This window comes from Plectropomus leopardus, chromosome 23 (genome assembly GCF_026936395.1).
Source record: "Plectropomus leopardus strain MGB_pleo_1.0 chromosome 23, ASM2693639v1, whole genome shotgun sequence".
In the NCBI taxonomy this organism is placed as follows: Eukaryota; Metazoa; Chordata; class Actinopteri; order Perciformes; family Serranidae; genus Plectropomus; species Plectropomus leopardus.
In genome coordinates this window covers 10,376,932-10,391,310 of record NC_142198.1, presented here as the reverse complement: position 1 = coordinate 10,391,310, position 14,379 = coordinate 10,376,932, and the positions used below count along the sequence as shown (strand labels likewise).

The window sequence follows — 14,379 nt, the reverse complement described above, 5'->3', positions numbered from 1 at the left end:
GGTTAACCAGACTCTTGATGGAATTCACGCTTGGCCACTCACAGGCAGCTTGCCTTGTTTTGGTTGTTGACTCACAGAATGAGAGGGGAAAGCCTCCTGAGAAAGTTTGTCCGAGCTCATCCAACTTTCCTTGTTGCTAAGGAACTTTTACAAGTCAAGTGTTGGACTAAATGCACATTCCGGTTATGTCACTGTCCATTATTCTGGTTATTTTCTAGATCCCTGTGGTGCTCAGAATTCATACTTCTCCCAACTGCAGGCTTTACCTTCCACATTAGAGAGGCACTGACACAAAGCAGTACAGCCAGAACAGGCTCTAGCACAGCAGGGATTTCACACTGATCTTCTTCCGAAACATTTGTAATTAACATTCCCCCTCACTCCAACTGTTTCTGAAGCTATCAATATCCCAGTAAGAAGATTTAACTTCCCTGAAGAGCCAGGAAACGAGCTGGATTTGGCAGGTCAAAAAGTGCTTGCTCGGTTCATGTGTGTGCGCGAGGGTTAAGTGAAAAGTTTATGCACAGATTATCCTGTTATTTTAATGCTGACACTGGACTTTTTTTTAAATTACAAAGTCATTTTTATTAAGTTTAACAGCGGCAGGAAATGTGACCAGAGTGCTCCTTTTAGTATCTCCATGACAGGAGAACAATACATTATGCCCGCATCAAAATACAGTATAAATTATATTTGATCAAAAGCTTCCATGGACTTATGCTGTTTGAGCAGCAGAAGCAAGACAACAGCCAAGAATCCCGAGCTGGGACTTAATCCAGATGTCTTAAGGAGGAATGTTGAAATTTACATGAACTTTCATGCTTTAAAAAGAAATGGTTAATGAGTAAATTCATTTACAGTCCATTTCTGGTGGTGCTTTCCCCTCTGGGTTTAAAAAAATGACACAAGTTGGCCCTCAAAAGCCACAATTCATCAATCATCATGAAAATACATCACACACAATGAGACAAAAAATATTATTCAAAATGAGGTTGTTGTTGGAAAAGAAAAAAGGCTCAAATGAGTTCAGGTTTTACTTTGCACAGATGCTGAGGATGCTGCTGCAGCACATGCAAACCTTCTTAGTACTGAGTGTATTCCTTGGATGAGATTTTTGCAATGATACGCTCCAACTGTCTCTTTGCTTCACACTGGGGGAAGTTACTCATCTCATAGTACTGCGGGGCAATTTTCACCAGCCTAGGAAAGAAAGAGAGTAAACATTAGTCACAAAAATTGTCTTCGGTGTTTACTTGTGGGAGAAGTCTGTTCTTCCATATTCACAGGGTGACTGCCAGCGCGGGCTCAACAAATTTGATACTTAATTGTAGGAGGTCACAGAGGGGGAAGAGAAACACAGGTAGTCGGCTTGTCGCAGTATAAGTGTGTGCAAATAAGCCTGCATTTTATTCTTATTAATTCGAGGAAGTAAAAGTGATAAGTGACATCTTTTTTGTTTGTGTCTGTGTTGGCTCTGTACTGCTTTGGAGACACTACATAAAGGAGCAATACGTTTTACGAGTTAACTGTGCAACACACTGGTTAAGTCACAAAACACCATGTAACCGATGCCAGTGCTTCAAGCTGGATTTGCCCTAAATTTAGGCTGCAGGGTGACCTTTGTTGCATGTCATACCCTGATCTCATTTTTTAAATTGGTTGTATAGGCTACAACCATTTACAATGTGAAATATGTGGGAATTATTTTAGGCCTACAACAATGAGAACTAAAAATTAAAATGCTGAAAAATAAGCATTTTTCATTTTCATCTACTTTTTATAAAAGTCACAAGGAGCCACTGGAGGTGGGCAAAAGAGTCAAATGTAGCTCAGGAGCTTCAAGGCGCCGCTGCAGGTGGGTTTTGCCAATTAGGATATTTATATTAATCCAGAATGAACAGTGTTGGATTTGATTTAAATTTCAGGTGCCCGAAATGTATTTGACTATTTTTTTTTTCAAATTTCCTCCCACAATACGCTATACAGGTATGCTGATGCATAAAGAAACACTGAAAAACTCTTTAAAGCTATTTTGAAACAAACATTATAAAAACACTATTCACAAACTGATAGTGTGTAGAAATCCACGGTTTTTCACACAGACAGTCTTTGCACGAGCCTGCTGAACTATCACAGATATACAAAATGAAGTGATTACGTAAGGAAAAAAAAACACTTTAACCATAAGCAAAGATTAAAAAATAAGATAACTTTTTTGGCCTTTTACTCACAGAAGGTAAAAAAGAACAGTACTAAAGTAAATACTTATATACCTATAATTTCTATTGAAAATGCAGCTACAACTGAAACTTACCATTCTGGTTTGATGTCAGTGCATGTGCGGATGTAATTCTTGGTCGTGAGTACAAACTCATTGTAGAGCACCCACTCCGGCTTGTGGTCCAGCACAGTGGAGGGGTGCAGCTGTACCACTTGGTTGTCCTTCACTGTCAGGTAATGGCCGGTGCGCTCCAGGTGAGCGACCTGTTCGCAACCGAGAGAGAGAACAAGGTCAGTGCAGTGAAGAAACTTTACAAAGAAAGACATAAGAGGCAAACACATATACCCCCTTTATTGGTGCTACATTTATGTCTGTAATTCAACTATATTTCAGCAATCAAAATCTCGTCAGGAAATTACTAAAACTGTGATACAACAGCAGCCTGACGCTGAAGACAAACTTGTTTGTAACTGGGCAGTGAGCGATTTTTCCCTGCTTTGCAGATGCCGCAGTGGCTGTTGTGATTAACCAAGGCAATCAGTCTCAATAAAGGCCTTTTCCAACAAAGACATGATCTCACAAACGCTGTGAAAGCTCCAACATGAGCTGCAAATTTGTCTCCACGATAAAGGTTAATGTTGACAAATATTTAAATATTAACACCATAATTCAACTTGTCAGGCTGCTTGTTTTCAGGTGGCCCTGAAAATGGCTTCTTGCGAAATGCTGTTTGTTTCCTTGAGCGAGGAGCAAATTGACTTCATTTTCTTTTTATGTGTTTAAAACAAAGCAGCTGTGTGTGTGTGTGTGTGTGTGTGTGTACTTTAAAGGTGGTTATCCATTATAATTAACATCTTTAAGTCAGTTCTGGGTTTTGCACAAAAACACTCCTTTTTCAAATGATCAAACTCAACTTCAATGAGCGTCAGAGGAGCAGTGAAGTTGGATAAAAAGACTGCATCACAGTAACACAAAAACAAAAACCAGAGCTGTTCAATGAAACTTTGTCATAAAAAAGTAACAGCAGACTAAATAGCTAAGGTCAGCAAGTTCAAAACTTAAACTACAAAATAATAATTCACACACAATATGCTTCTGTGAGACTTCCGTTCACATCAGTTAGCAACTGAAGAACAGCAAGTGATCATTTTTATTTAATTCTTTTAAATTTTAGCATTCAGAATAGAGCTACTTTGCTTACCCGGAGTCTGGTGTGATTCTTGAGTGCAATACCTGCACCAAGAAGACACTGACCTGCATAAAGAAGCCTGTGACCAGCGCCCGGCGGATGTTGGTGTAGTAGTCTCTGCTGCTAAACTCAGTGCTCCGCCGTGGCAGGTTGAAGCGGTCCATGATCCTGGACAACTGCTGCCGGACGTTGTCTGCTGACATCAGCGAGCGGTAGTTGACAAAATTGTCATAGCACCACTGAGTGGAGTCGTGGTCTGTGTGAGACAATGCAGGGTTAAGGACAAACGAACTACATGGTGCAACTATAGTGTGCATGAAAGGGCTGCTCACTTTGTTTAAAGGCGTGGTAGACGTTGAGCAGCGTCATGTGGTCTCCGTCGATGTGGGCAAAACGCATCTTGGACTCGTCGGCCACCTTCTTAGCCTCCGTGGGTCGGACGAAGCACTGTGGGACTAAACAAGGTTGGTATAGGCCCCAACACAGCCGCCCATAGGGATAAGTTAAGCAAATCCCACAGAGAGGAACAAGGCCTCAGCTCAAGAGAGGCACAGAGCACTTCACAGGGCACACTGTATTGCGAAGTGTTTATGGTGGAAACGGAAAGGAGGAGGGTCAAAGAGAAGGGGAGAAGGATGGGTTTCTCCCTCCGGATGCACTACAGTATGGCTTTATACAAGATACAGCAAACATATGATGATATAGATGTATACAGAAGCAAGATAAATCAGTGACGAAGAGTTCATCCAGAGGACTCGTGTTCTGCTGTCTTCCCTCTGTGAACTTGCTTAATGTCAAACCTGCTTAACTGCAGCTTTAATGGGTAAAAGCTGTTTTTTTAAGCCTCACGGTTGGTTGCTGTGGCGGCACCGTTCTCAGGTGTACTTTCGTTGCTTACTCTAATGAACTCAGCAAAAAAGAAGAAAAAAAAAAAGAAAAAACTGCTGTCCTGAAACACCTGCTTCAAGTGCACACCACGTCCAAACAGCTAGTTAAATCCATTTCCCCACTCTCAAAGACCCTCGCACTCCCTTCAAAGGCGTCAAGATTCATCTCAATGAGCAGCATTCTGCTTTGGCAAGCCTAAAGTGCAATTACTGCTGTAGCATGCTGGTGCTGCTCCAGCTACACCTATACATTTTGTACAGACATGTACAGTATTTCCCTCCTTCCTCACAAATAATAGCTGACACCACTGACTTTATCCCCTACTCGCCTTATAGTAAAGTTCAGTAGGTATAAACTGCAGTTATTTTGAGAATTTTAACTTCTAGGGTCTGTTTGTGGTTCATACAGATTTCAACATTTGACAATGACGGCAAAATAAAAACACAAAGAGGGGTCAACTTATGCAAATACATTAATTGGAAGATAAAGAAGCTGCTCTGAATATTTCCTTTGAGCTCATTTCTGAGGCACGGTCCATGAGCACAGGAAATGGAAAGAGTAGCAGCTCACACCCTGAGCATTACCTGACAACATGGCAGTGATGGAGAGGACCTCGTTTGAACAGTTGAATTCGCAGCTGGCGATGACCATCTTGGCCAGCTGGGGGTCCAGGGGGAACTCTGCCATCATGGAGCCCAGCTCCGTCAGGTCACCGTCGTCATTGAGAGCTGCCAGATAGTTCAGCAACTCCAGGGCTCGCATCAGGGTCTCTGGGGCTGGAGAAGACAGGATGGGAGGGACGGGCCATTAACAATTATGTTCCAAGCCCATGGGCAAAACACACACAGATGACAGCAATAGAGCAATTTCCAAAACTGTCCATTTCATTTATTGCAGCAAAACTTTAGAGGAACAATTTGGAGCCTTTTTACACGAGTGCATGTCAGGGTTGATTTATACGCATGATAGTTTTATATTCTTGGTTTAGATTGTTGGTCAGATAGAACAAGACATTTGCAGAAGTCACCTTGAGCTCTTGGTTAATCTCATGGACAATTTATTGAGAAAATAATTGAATGATTTATCAATCATAAAAGTAATCACTAGTTGCAGCCCTATTTACATTTTGTGGATTCACAAACAAACTGTGAAATGTGAAATTGGTGTAGTTCCCCTTAAAATTGGCTTTAAAACGGAGGAATCTTTTTTTTAAATTGTCAAATAGACCAAATCACAATGCTTGTTTATTTCTGATGTCGCATACATAAACTCAAACACCGCTAAACACATCTATATCAATCTAAGCGTATGATATATTTAGAATATTTTCACCACTCAACCCTAACCCTTTCCAACTTGGAACCGAAAGTAAAAACAGTAATATTATTTCTCCGCAGAACAAGGGAGTTGCAGGTGTACCGCTTCCTCCATCAGGTAGTGTGTAAGGTAAAGAGGTGAAAATATTACAACTATAGCGTAGTAGCGCAGAATTTTCCAAATGGCGAAGAAACAATCAGATAAAACACAAACATGTAATAACTGCAATTGATTTCTTTTTAGCCAAGGAGTATAAGGGAAATTTTGATTCTATGCTATGTATTTCAGCTGTTATTGGCTAAGATATAAACTTGCTTGTTGGCTCAGTAAAGGAGGAGATCTGCAACATGAACAAATGTATTTGAAAAAAAGCTGATAAAACAATAGAGTTCCAGCACCTGCTGCACTCACACCTTCAATAGAAGACAGATGTGAGTAAAGAAAAGACACAGACACTCAAACAAAGGGAGGCTGTTTGGTGGCGAGGAACAAACGGTCAATCAAACGGAGAGAGTTCTCTGTGTGTGATGACCAGAGTTACGCTAGACGGCAACTTAGCGCAGAAGTAATCATGGCAGAGCTCATTTTTCATCCTCCGCTCAGGCAATCCTAAACAACTAATGCAATTACAAGGGAACTTTCTACTTAATGCTTCAACACAAAAGGCTTCCACCGTTTGGTTAAAAGATTTTTCCTCAAGATGCAATTATTGACCTTTGGCTCCCGAGAGCTGAAGCCTAATGACCAGTTGCATGTTAACTGAAAATTAGCTTCAAGCACTGGCTGTGGTGCTTGTTCACTTTCATTTCTCTCAAGTGCTCCCCAAAAAAATTCAATTTCAAACAGCAGGGAGGCATTTTTTTATGATTAACAAATATTGATTTGGGGCATCAAAGCTACTTTTTTTTTTTTTTTTTACACAAAGTGAGTGCCAGCTACATTACTTACCACACCGATGGCTTGTGTGGGGCTAAACAAAAGGTGAAAATCTGATTTCCAAGAACTGCTAGCATGATGAACCAGTGTGGAAATTCAATAAATACACAAAGCGGCTCATCAGAAAGTAAGTATTGACTGCCTCAACACACAAGAATCCGATATATTAACCAAGGGCCAAATCAATGAGACGAAAGGCTAAAGGTACATTAAACCGCATTGGCTTCGAAAAGGTACTTCTTTGGAAATGTCACGAGGCAAATGAATCCCACCCAGCCAAGTCCTTGTGTAAATCGCTACTGATTTCTTTTGGATTTTCCATTTGGTTGGCTGGCTCGGGCTGTCGCTCCTGTGTTTAGTGAGCGAGGAGCGAGGTGGGCGAAGAGAGAAATAAACTATATATTTGAGCGTTCCACCGTAAAGAGAAAAATCAAGGTTCCCATTGAGCTCATGGACAAGCTGAAATGGAAAAAGCCACCTTCTTTTGTGGCTGATATTGCTGATCATTGGGAAGACAATACTTAAATCAAATTCATCTGACTTGAAATTTAAACATCAAGGAGCAACAAAAGGGAACAAATACTAACTTGGCATCACCACAATAAACATTGTAGCCTCAAATGAGGGGGTTTTGATTGTGGCAATTACAAGAATGTCCATCTGCCAATACTGCAGTGCAATACAACCCAACCAAACAAGGTGCCGCCTGCTACTCAGTAATCATTCACACCTGTTGACGTGGTATCGGGAGCAATTTGGGGTTCAGTATCTTGCCCAAGGATACTTTGAAATGTTCCCCAGAGGAGCCAGGGATCGAAAAGCTGACTTTCTGAGTAGAGGACAACCCGCTCTACCTTTGAGCCACAGCCGCTCCAAGAAGGCAACACTGTATTATTTTTTGGCACTAGCAGCAACCTCCGGGGGTGAAAAATAAAGCAGATTTTGCCAAGATGCAACTAAACAAAACAGCTTACAGAAGTCACAAATACATTATTCTGAAGGTAACCACATAGTCTTATGGCTTTGCTCATTCTTCTCAGAGTCCTCTCCTTTATCTGTTCTGTGAATCTTAGAGCTCCCGTTGACCACAGACGTGCCGTGAGAATCTCAAGTTCAATGTTCATATACTTTTAGACAATATCTGGTCTCATGTCATTATTGAATTAAAATCGACATTTTGCCTAGCCCTACCTACATCTATCTATTTAGGATCCAACACACCCCAAAAAACAAGTATTAATGCAGTTAAAACAACAAGACAAATGTTAAATCTCAAAGCTGCTATTGTTTCAATTTCTATTTCTTCAATCTCCAGAGACTCTTCTCGGACCTGTCCATTTATACTGAGGTGGGCCTTTGACACGGCGTATCAAAATTGATCCACTGTAAGTAGATGCTATAAAGCTCCTGTCTGGGAACTCTCACAGACTCAAAGCAGACTTCATCAGTTGCACAGGAACTAGCTCCAGCTTCCCGCGTGCTCAGGAGCTAGTTAGGAGAAACCCTCTGCCATGAGTGGATCAAATAAATAAAAGATAATCCTCCCCTTTCCCTTCACCCCACCGTTCCCAGTTAGACTCAGCCGACAAGGCCAATCCCGTATGTTGACGCTTACCCTTGCGTTTTGTGAGAAATGTGGGGGTGGTGGTGGAGGTCAGTCACGTTTCGCTGGAGGAATATAAAGGGAAGGCAATAGCCAAGGTGATAGCGCTGCTATTGATGTAACCAATTTCATTCTCAAAATGGCGTTTGCCACGGTGGACGGGGAGAGATGGGTTTAATCTCAGAGGTGAGATGAAAACTATATTATGGTGAGAAAAGGGGGGAGGGAGGGTGAGGTTAAGGATAGGGAAAGGAGGGGTGGTCTCCGCGGGGACACACTCTCTCCTGTAAAATGCCATAACTTGGCGCCTCATTGAAACTAGGTTTGTTTTTGGCCAGGATCCAACACGATTCAGATGTACAAGGAATAAGAAACGCAAACAGAGACAGGAACCTAAATGGACTGATCAGGCAGAATACTAACTGCACACATCGCTCTCTTTTCTCACTTTGAATGTCAATAATCTAAACTTAAAGCAGACTGCTCATAAAAACTGCATTAAACTACTGTGTAATCCATGTCTGTCAGGGCGCTTACACTCAAATCTCCAAACATTCACTATGCAGTATTTGATATCTGCCAAGATCATTTTATCTTTGCTTTGTCACTTTCCCAAAGCTCCCCAGTGACACAGCCAACCCAGATTTGATATTGTACATGAAACAATGACAGCTCAACTAAATGTGGGTTTTAAAGCATTTTGTTACTGAATTTGTTTGATTCAGATGTCACTGATCAAAATCTCAATGCAATTTGATACTGAAGTTATAGTCCTTCAGATTTCAGTCGTGGTTGGTTTGGTTACACGGGGTCACTGCTGGGGTCACTCAATATGAGGCGACTATTTCAAGATACAACAGGAGAGCAACTGGTGGATCTGTTAACAGTGCAGCTAAACATTTTCATGTATTTTTAATAAAAGTTTTAATGCTGGACACCCGCAAGAGTAGTTCCCCCCCCAAAAATATATACAAAACTGGAATAAATGCTGAATGTCAGGGCTCAACAATAAAGTCTGCCCAATTGCCCAGGGCAAGTTAAATGTCACATCGGGCTTGTAACTCCAGGCAAGTGGTAAAATGGAACTCAAGTTTCGGGCTCAGGGCTAACGCGGTTCTGTTGTTCCAGGGAAAATAGAAAATGTGTTAGGGAAGGACAGAGATCTTCCCTGGGGACACCAAATCACAAACTGAACCAAGCACTGACACATTATAATCCAACAGGACGCAGTAAACTCATCATCGATGTGTCAAAGGGGCACGCCCTTTTTTTCCCTGACAATACTACATTTTGAACAAATCCATGTTCAGGTTGGCAGGAGAGCTTGTTAAAGTTAGCTGTTATCAGCTGTTGGCCCTGCTTGGCTAAACTCGAGCTAACGGCTAACAGAGGTTGCATTCAGTTACATTGTGATGTGTTCAAGGTCCATTCAGTAGAAATTACAAAATAAAATAAAAATTTGTTAACATTTTCAACCATATAAAAAAGATAAAATAAATATAATAAAGTATTTCCTAATCATTTGAATCACATTTTATGCAACTAACCATTACAGATGACTATAACGCAGAATAAGGTTAACTTTTAGAATTTTAGACGTTTGATACTGACTTCAGGACAGTTGCGATGACTTTTTGGGATGGTGGTGCATAAAGTTAGTCTAGTATGGGTATGGCTGAAAAAAATGCTGACCATAAACAAGGTCAAAAACGTTTTGGCTTTTTGCCATGCAAAGATTCAGATTTCCTAATATGACTAAATGCAAAGCAAAACAACATAAAGAACACTGACCATAAAGTATAGACATGTCTTTCTAAGAGAATAAAAAAATTAAAATTAAAAACTGAACTAACCTGGTGGGTCCATGAAGTCAAAGTGCACCAGATCGTCAATACCCAGTTTCTTCAGCTGCAGCACCACAGAGCCCAGGTTAGACCTCAGAATCTCTGGATACGTGTTGTCCTGAGGTATGAGACAAACCCAAGGAACAATTCAGAATGAATCAGTCAGGGCGCTTATTATGTCCTCATGCGTCGCTCATATGTCAACTTGAACTGAGATCGAGTCTAGGGCATTTGAAGGGCTATTTAACTTGTTTAAAAAATTCCCTTTGCCACTCAGCGTGACATGAAAGAATTAGCCTGTTAAAGTGGAGAACTGGGCCTCCTCAGGTTCATTTGTCACAAGGTGGCTGTTTCGTTAGCACGGGTGAGGGGGAAGGGCGGAGGCGGCAGTGTGGTTCAGTGCCGAGCTCTTGGAATTATAAATCAGCTGAACTGGGAATCATGGATTCTAAGAGCAAATATTGCATAATAGAACGCTTTACCTGCCCGAGGGCTGCTTTGGGGGAATACAAAGTGCTTGTGGCACTGAAGAATGTGAGAATCAACCATTTCATAGATTTTCTAACCATTGTAAGACTGCCATGTTTCTTACCTGCATTTCTGTCTTGTAAGCCTTCTCAGTGTAAAGGCGGAAACATTTTCCTGGGCGTGTCCGTCCAGCACGACCTGCCCTCTGCTGGGCCGAGGCCTTACTGATGGCTGTGACCAGAAGGGATTCCACCCTGATTCGTGGGTTATACACCTGATAGGAAAGATGCATTTCCAGTAAATAAGAAAATCTCAAACTGCAGTGATGAAGATTTTTGGGGGAGAGGTGGGTAGAGGGTAGTAGTTCAGCACATACTCACAGCCACAATCTACTATATATACAAGCAGATGTCCAAAAAATGAATAACACATACACACAATCTACCATAATGCATATATAATCTCTTTTCGTGCCAGGTGTATGACTTGGCTCCAGGCTGGTGAAATGTCAGAGGAATAAATAACTGGCTTTTCCATCTTTACCGCTGTCAGGTGTGCACTGCTGTGTTTATCTTGGGATTCTCAGGCAACAGACGCAGATGATCGCAGCAGATAAAGAGTGGTAGGAGAAGATGGGGAGGTGGGGAGAAGGCAAAAGCTAACCTTTTGCTTTGCAAATCCTGGATCAATTACAAACACCACGCCATCGATGGTCAGGGACGTCTCAGCGATGTTTGTTGACACGACAACCTGTGGAAATGAGAACAGATGGGGTGTTTGAGGGACCTCAGACTCTTGCAATATTTTTTTTTTGTAGTCTGTTTTACATATGACTGTCAGTTATTTAGGAAATACATTTTAATGTGCAAGAATTCAAACAGAGAGCTCAACAACTTGGATATTTCAGGGATTAACCCTTTCAAACCTGAGCAAATTGGTTTGATTTCTATCAAAAATATGGCTCCGCCTTTTTTTAAAAAAAAAAAATTTTCAGGTATTTTTTTTGTAACCCTTAACTCATTTCTTGCAATTTGTGGGACATTTCTTGTCAAGATGGTCACTGCCTTTTCCCCCACGTCGTTTTTTTCCCTAAAAGAAATCAAACTAAGATTTCAAAGGGTTAAATAGCATGTCGTAGGTGTCTGAATGCAGCACAAGAAAACTGATGTCGATTTTGGTTTCAAAGGGTTAAGTTAGTTTCTTCAGTTGAAAATTTTGAAAAGACAAAAAGGCACAACAAAATTTCAATCATTATTCAAGTATTCTAAAGTGCTTTGTTCAATCACAAAGTGGAGTGGCTCTTCTACAGTGGAGCAGTTCACAAATCATAATCCTTCTTAAGCATGGGCAAAAAGAGAGACAAACGAGAGCAGACATCAGCTTTGTTTTAACTTGAAAATGATTCCCTGATGTGAGCCAGTTGACTGAAGAAGCTTGTAGAAATACCACTACAGTGCACTGCACACATGCTGCCTAATGCAACCCAACAGGGGAGTACCACAACAGTTTCTGCAATCAAGTTCAATGTGCTACCAACGTGTTTGTGGAGGGAGCTGGCTTGGTGCTCAGTGCCCCATCCAAATGCATTACCTGTGGCCTTTTTGTGTTATGTGACTGTGTGCTCGTGAGGTCGGGGAGTTCTGTCTGACTGTCCCCAGCATGCTACAGGGTTTTTTTTTGTTGAGATGTCAGCTTTCCTCTTTTGGAAAGTTCTCCCCAGAGTTTTTCAAAATCACAGAAAATAGTTGATGTAATGGTTCCTCTTAGGTGGCCTTCTTTTTCCTCGACAATGGTTACTGCATTTATCCAGGCGTCTTTTTCTTCCGCCTAAATGAGGGCTGCGGTATTCCTCTCATGTGAACCCAGCACGTCTCTCAAAATTTGGAACACTGCGGACATGCCAACACTGCACGGCTCATTGTCGCCGATTGGCTGTTACTATGTGCTATGCAGTAATGGCTCCTCGAGAGCTGTGCATCAACACAACCGGAGGCGAAACTGCACATGTTGTTTGTATATATTTACAAAAATCATTGACTACTGGAAAAAAATATACAATATTTTGATTATCGACTATTATGTAAGGGCTTTTCCAACATTTTAGTCAAAAAGAGGACCTTGTGGTATGGAAAAAGTTTCCTACAGTGCAGGTTTTCCCTAATGATACCAGCGCCACAACACTAGTTAGATGTACAGCATGTGATCAGACTGTATTGTGCTCTTACTGCATTCTTCTCAGAAATTGTGTTTACATTCTTTCATTCACTTTGTAATATAGAGCGACTGCGGGCTAAGCACCTAGTTATAAAACTGGAGTTACAACCATGTAACTTTTACTGCACCATGCCTCATCACTGGATAAGAGAATACTACAAATATGACTAGATGTGATCGCTGTGTTTACTTTATTCCCTTCACTGTGACAGGGAGCAGCAATCGAGTTGAGAAGGGTCTAACCGCAGGGCTCCAGGCTCAGGCCCACCTGGTCTTGAACTTGGAAAAGGAAGTCTGAAAATTGTGCACTTGCCAGAGACGATCATCAAGAAACCGTAGCATTCGTACATCAGTTTGAATGAGCCAAACACCCTCCACCAAGAACACCAAGACAAACAATACAGCCTAATATTTCGATGTAACTGTAACTCATAACTCTGCTTACCAGAAAAGGGAAGCAGTGTTATAATAATGATTTTAAGCTGCAGCATAAATAAGTAAGGAAACAGGGTGAAAAATGTCTTAAATATGAAAAAAATCAAAGCAATATTGCAGTTGAAAACGGACAGGTTCAATGAACAATGGTCACCGTTAATGCGGGGGATGCCAGAACTCTAGTCACATCTTCTTTTTTTTAAAATGTTAATGAATTTATTCAGCTCTTTTCATTAGCCTGTAAGAAGTTAAGTATGAGTTATGATTCAATAGGTATAATTTGGAAAGTAATACCACCATTGAAGATGTATTTATGACTGTTGAATATGGACATAAAAAGATTTATAGAATGAGGAAAGTGAATATCATTGTTAACATCTTTATGTTTTGTGTAATGCACTGTCTTTGTGATATATGTTTAGTTGTTTTTTTAATTACGCATTTAAAGCCAGTGAACACATACAGCTGCAGTTATGATCATCTGATAATTTATAAGGGATGCAAGGATGGTGTTTATACAGGAGGAGGTTTGTGGGACCACTCTCACAGCAGGGTGGTACAGGAGCTGATTTAAGCATCAGACAGAAAAATACAGAGATATGTGGAGGAAAAACTAAATGAAAAGCTGCTTGGTTTCTGAGAACTAGGTAAGTAACTATGAACCTGCACCCTCTCTAGTCTCAGATCTTTTTCTATTACAATTATCCCCTATAGCAAGACTGTGTATGCAAAATGACAGCTGAATCTGAGCAAAAAAATCAAATGAGTCACATCACCCTATGGGTCTCTTGCTGTCAGCATATACACAAACAGCGGGAGGAGGGAAGAGGGGAGGAGACAGATTTGCAGCTGCTCTCACGCGAACCTTGACCGCCGCTAGGGTGAATTCCCCTTATATAACAGTGGAGAGAGACTAGGCAGAGAAGCCCTTTAGATTCATCATAGTGCTCGAGACGGTGGTGGCCTGATCATAGCCCACTCTTGTGGCAACTGCCACTCCACTGTCATAGCTTAATATGCGAGTGGGTGTTTGGAAAAATGCCTCTCCACACTTCAATATCTTTTCCTTGCTCACTTGCTCAACATCTACCAAGACAGCAACAAGCCCAAGGCTGACCGGAGAAGTCGTTTGGTGGTGGCCGACCGTCTGCTTTCTCGGTAGTCCTCGCGATGAAATGCCAAGCTCAAAACCAAACACTTCTCTGTAGTCTTTGCTGATACAGGTCCACAGAACCAATTTTGCACACTTGACACACTTCCTTTG

General features: G+C 41.3%; 1 protein-coding gene across 2 annotated transcripts in view; it reads right to left on the bottom strand.

The window, feature by feature from the left end:
- Positions 1 to 559: 559 nt before the first annotated feature.
- dhx15 (DEAH (Asp-Glu-Ala-His) box helicase 15) overlaps positions 560 to 14,379 on the bottom strand; it is a 29,513-nt gene continuing 15,693 nt past the window's right edge. For both annotated transcript variants that reach the window (XM_042512237.2, XM_042512236.2), the window contains exons 7-14: positions 11,130 to 11,216; positions 10,591 to 10,740; positions 10,008 to 10,116; positions 4,883 to 5,074; positions 3,743 to 3,865; positions 3,476 to 3,666; positions 2,315 to 2,484; positions 560 to 1,200 (exon numbers count right to left, since the gene is read on the bottom strand). In XM_042512237.2, the coding sequence (XP_042368171.1) occupies positions 1,083 to 1,200; positions 2,315 to 2,484; positions 3,476 to 3,666; positions 3,743 to 3,865; positions 4,883 to 5,074; positions 10,008 to 10,116; positions 10,591 to 10,740; positions 11,130 to 11,216 (1,140 nt within the window). In that variant the 3' untranslated portion in view covers positions 560 to 1,082. The remainder of the gene's footprint in view (positions 1,201 to 2,314; positions 2,485 to 3,475; positions 3,667 to 3,742; positions 3,866 to 4,882; positions 5,075 to 10,007; positions 10,117 to 10,590; positions 10,741 to 11,129; positions 11,217 to 14,379) is intronic.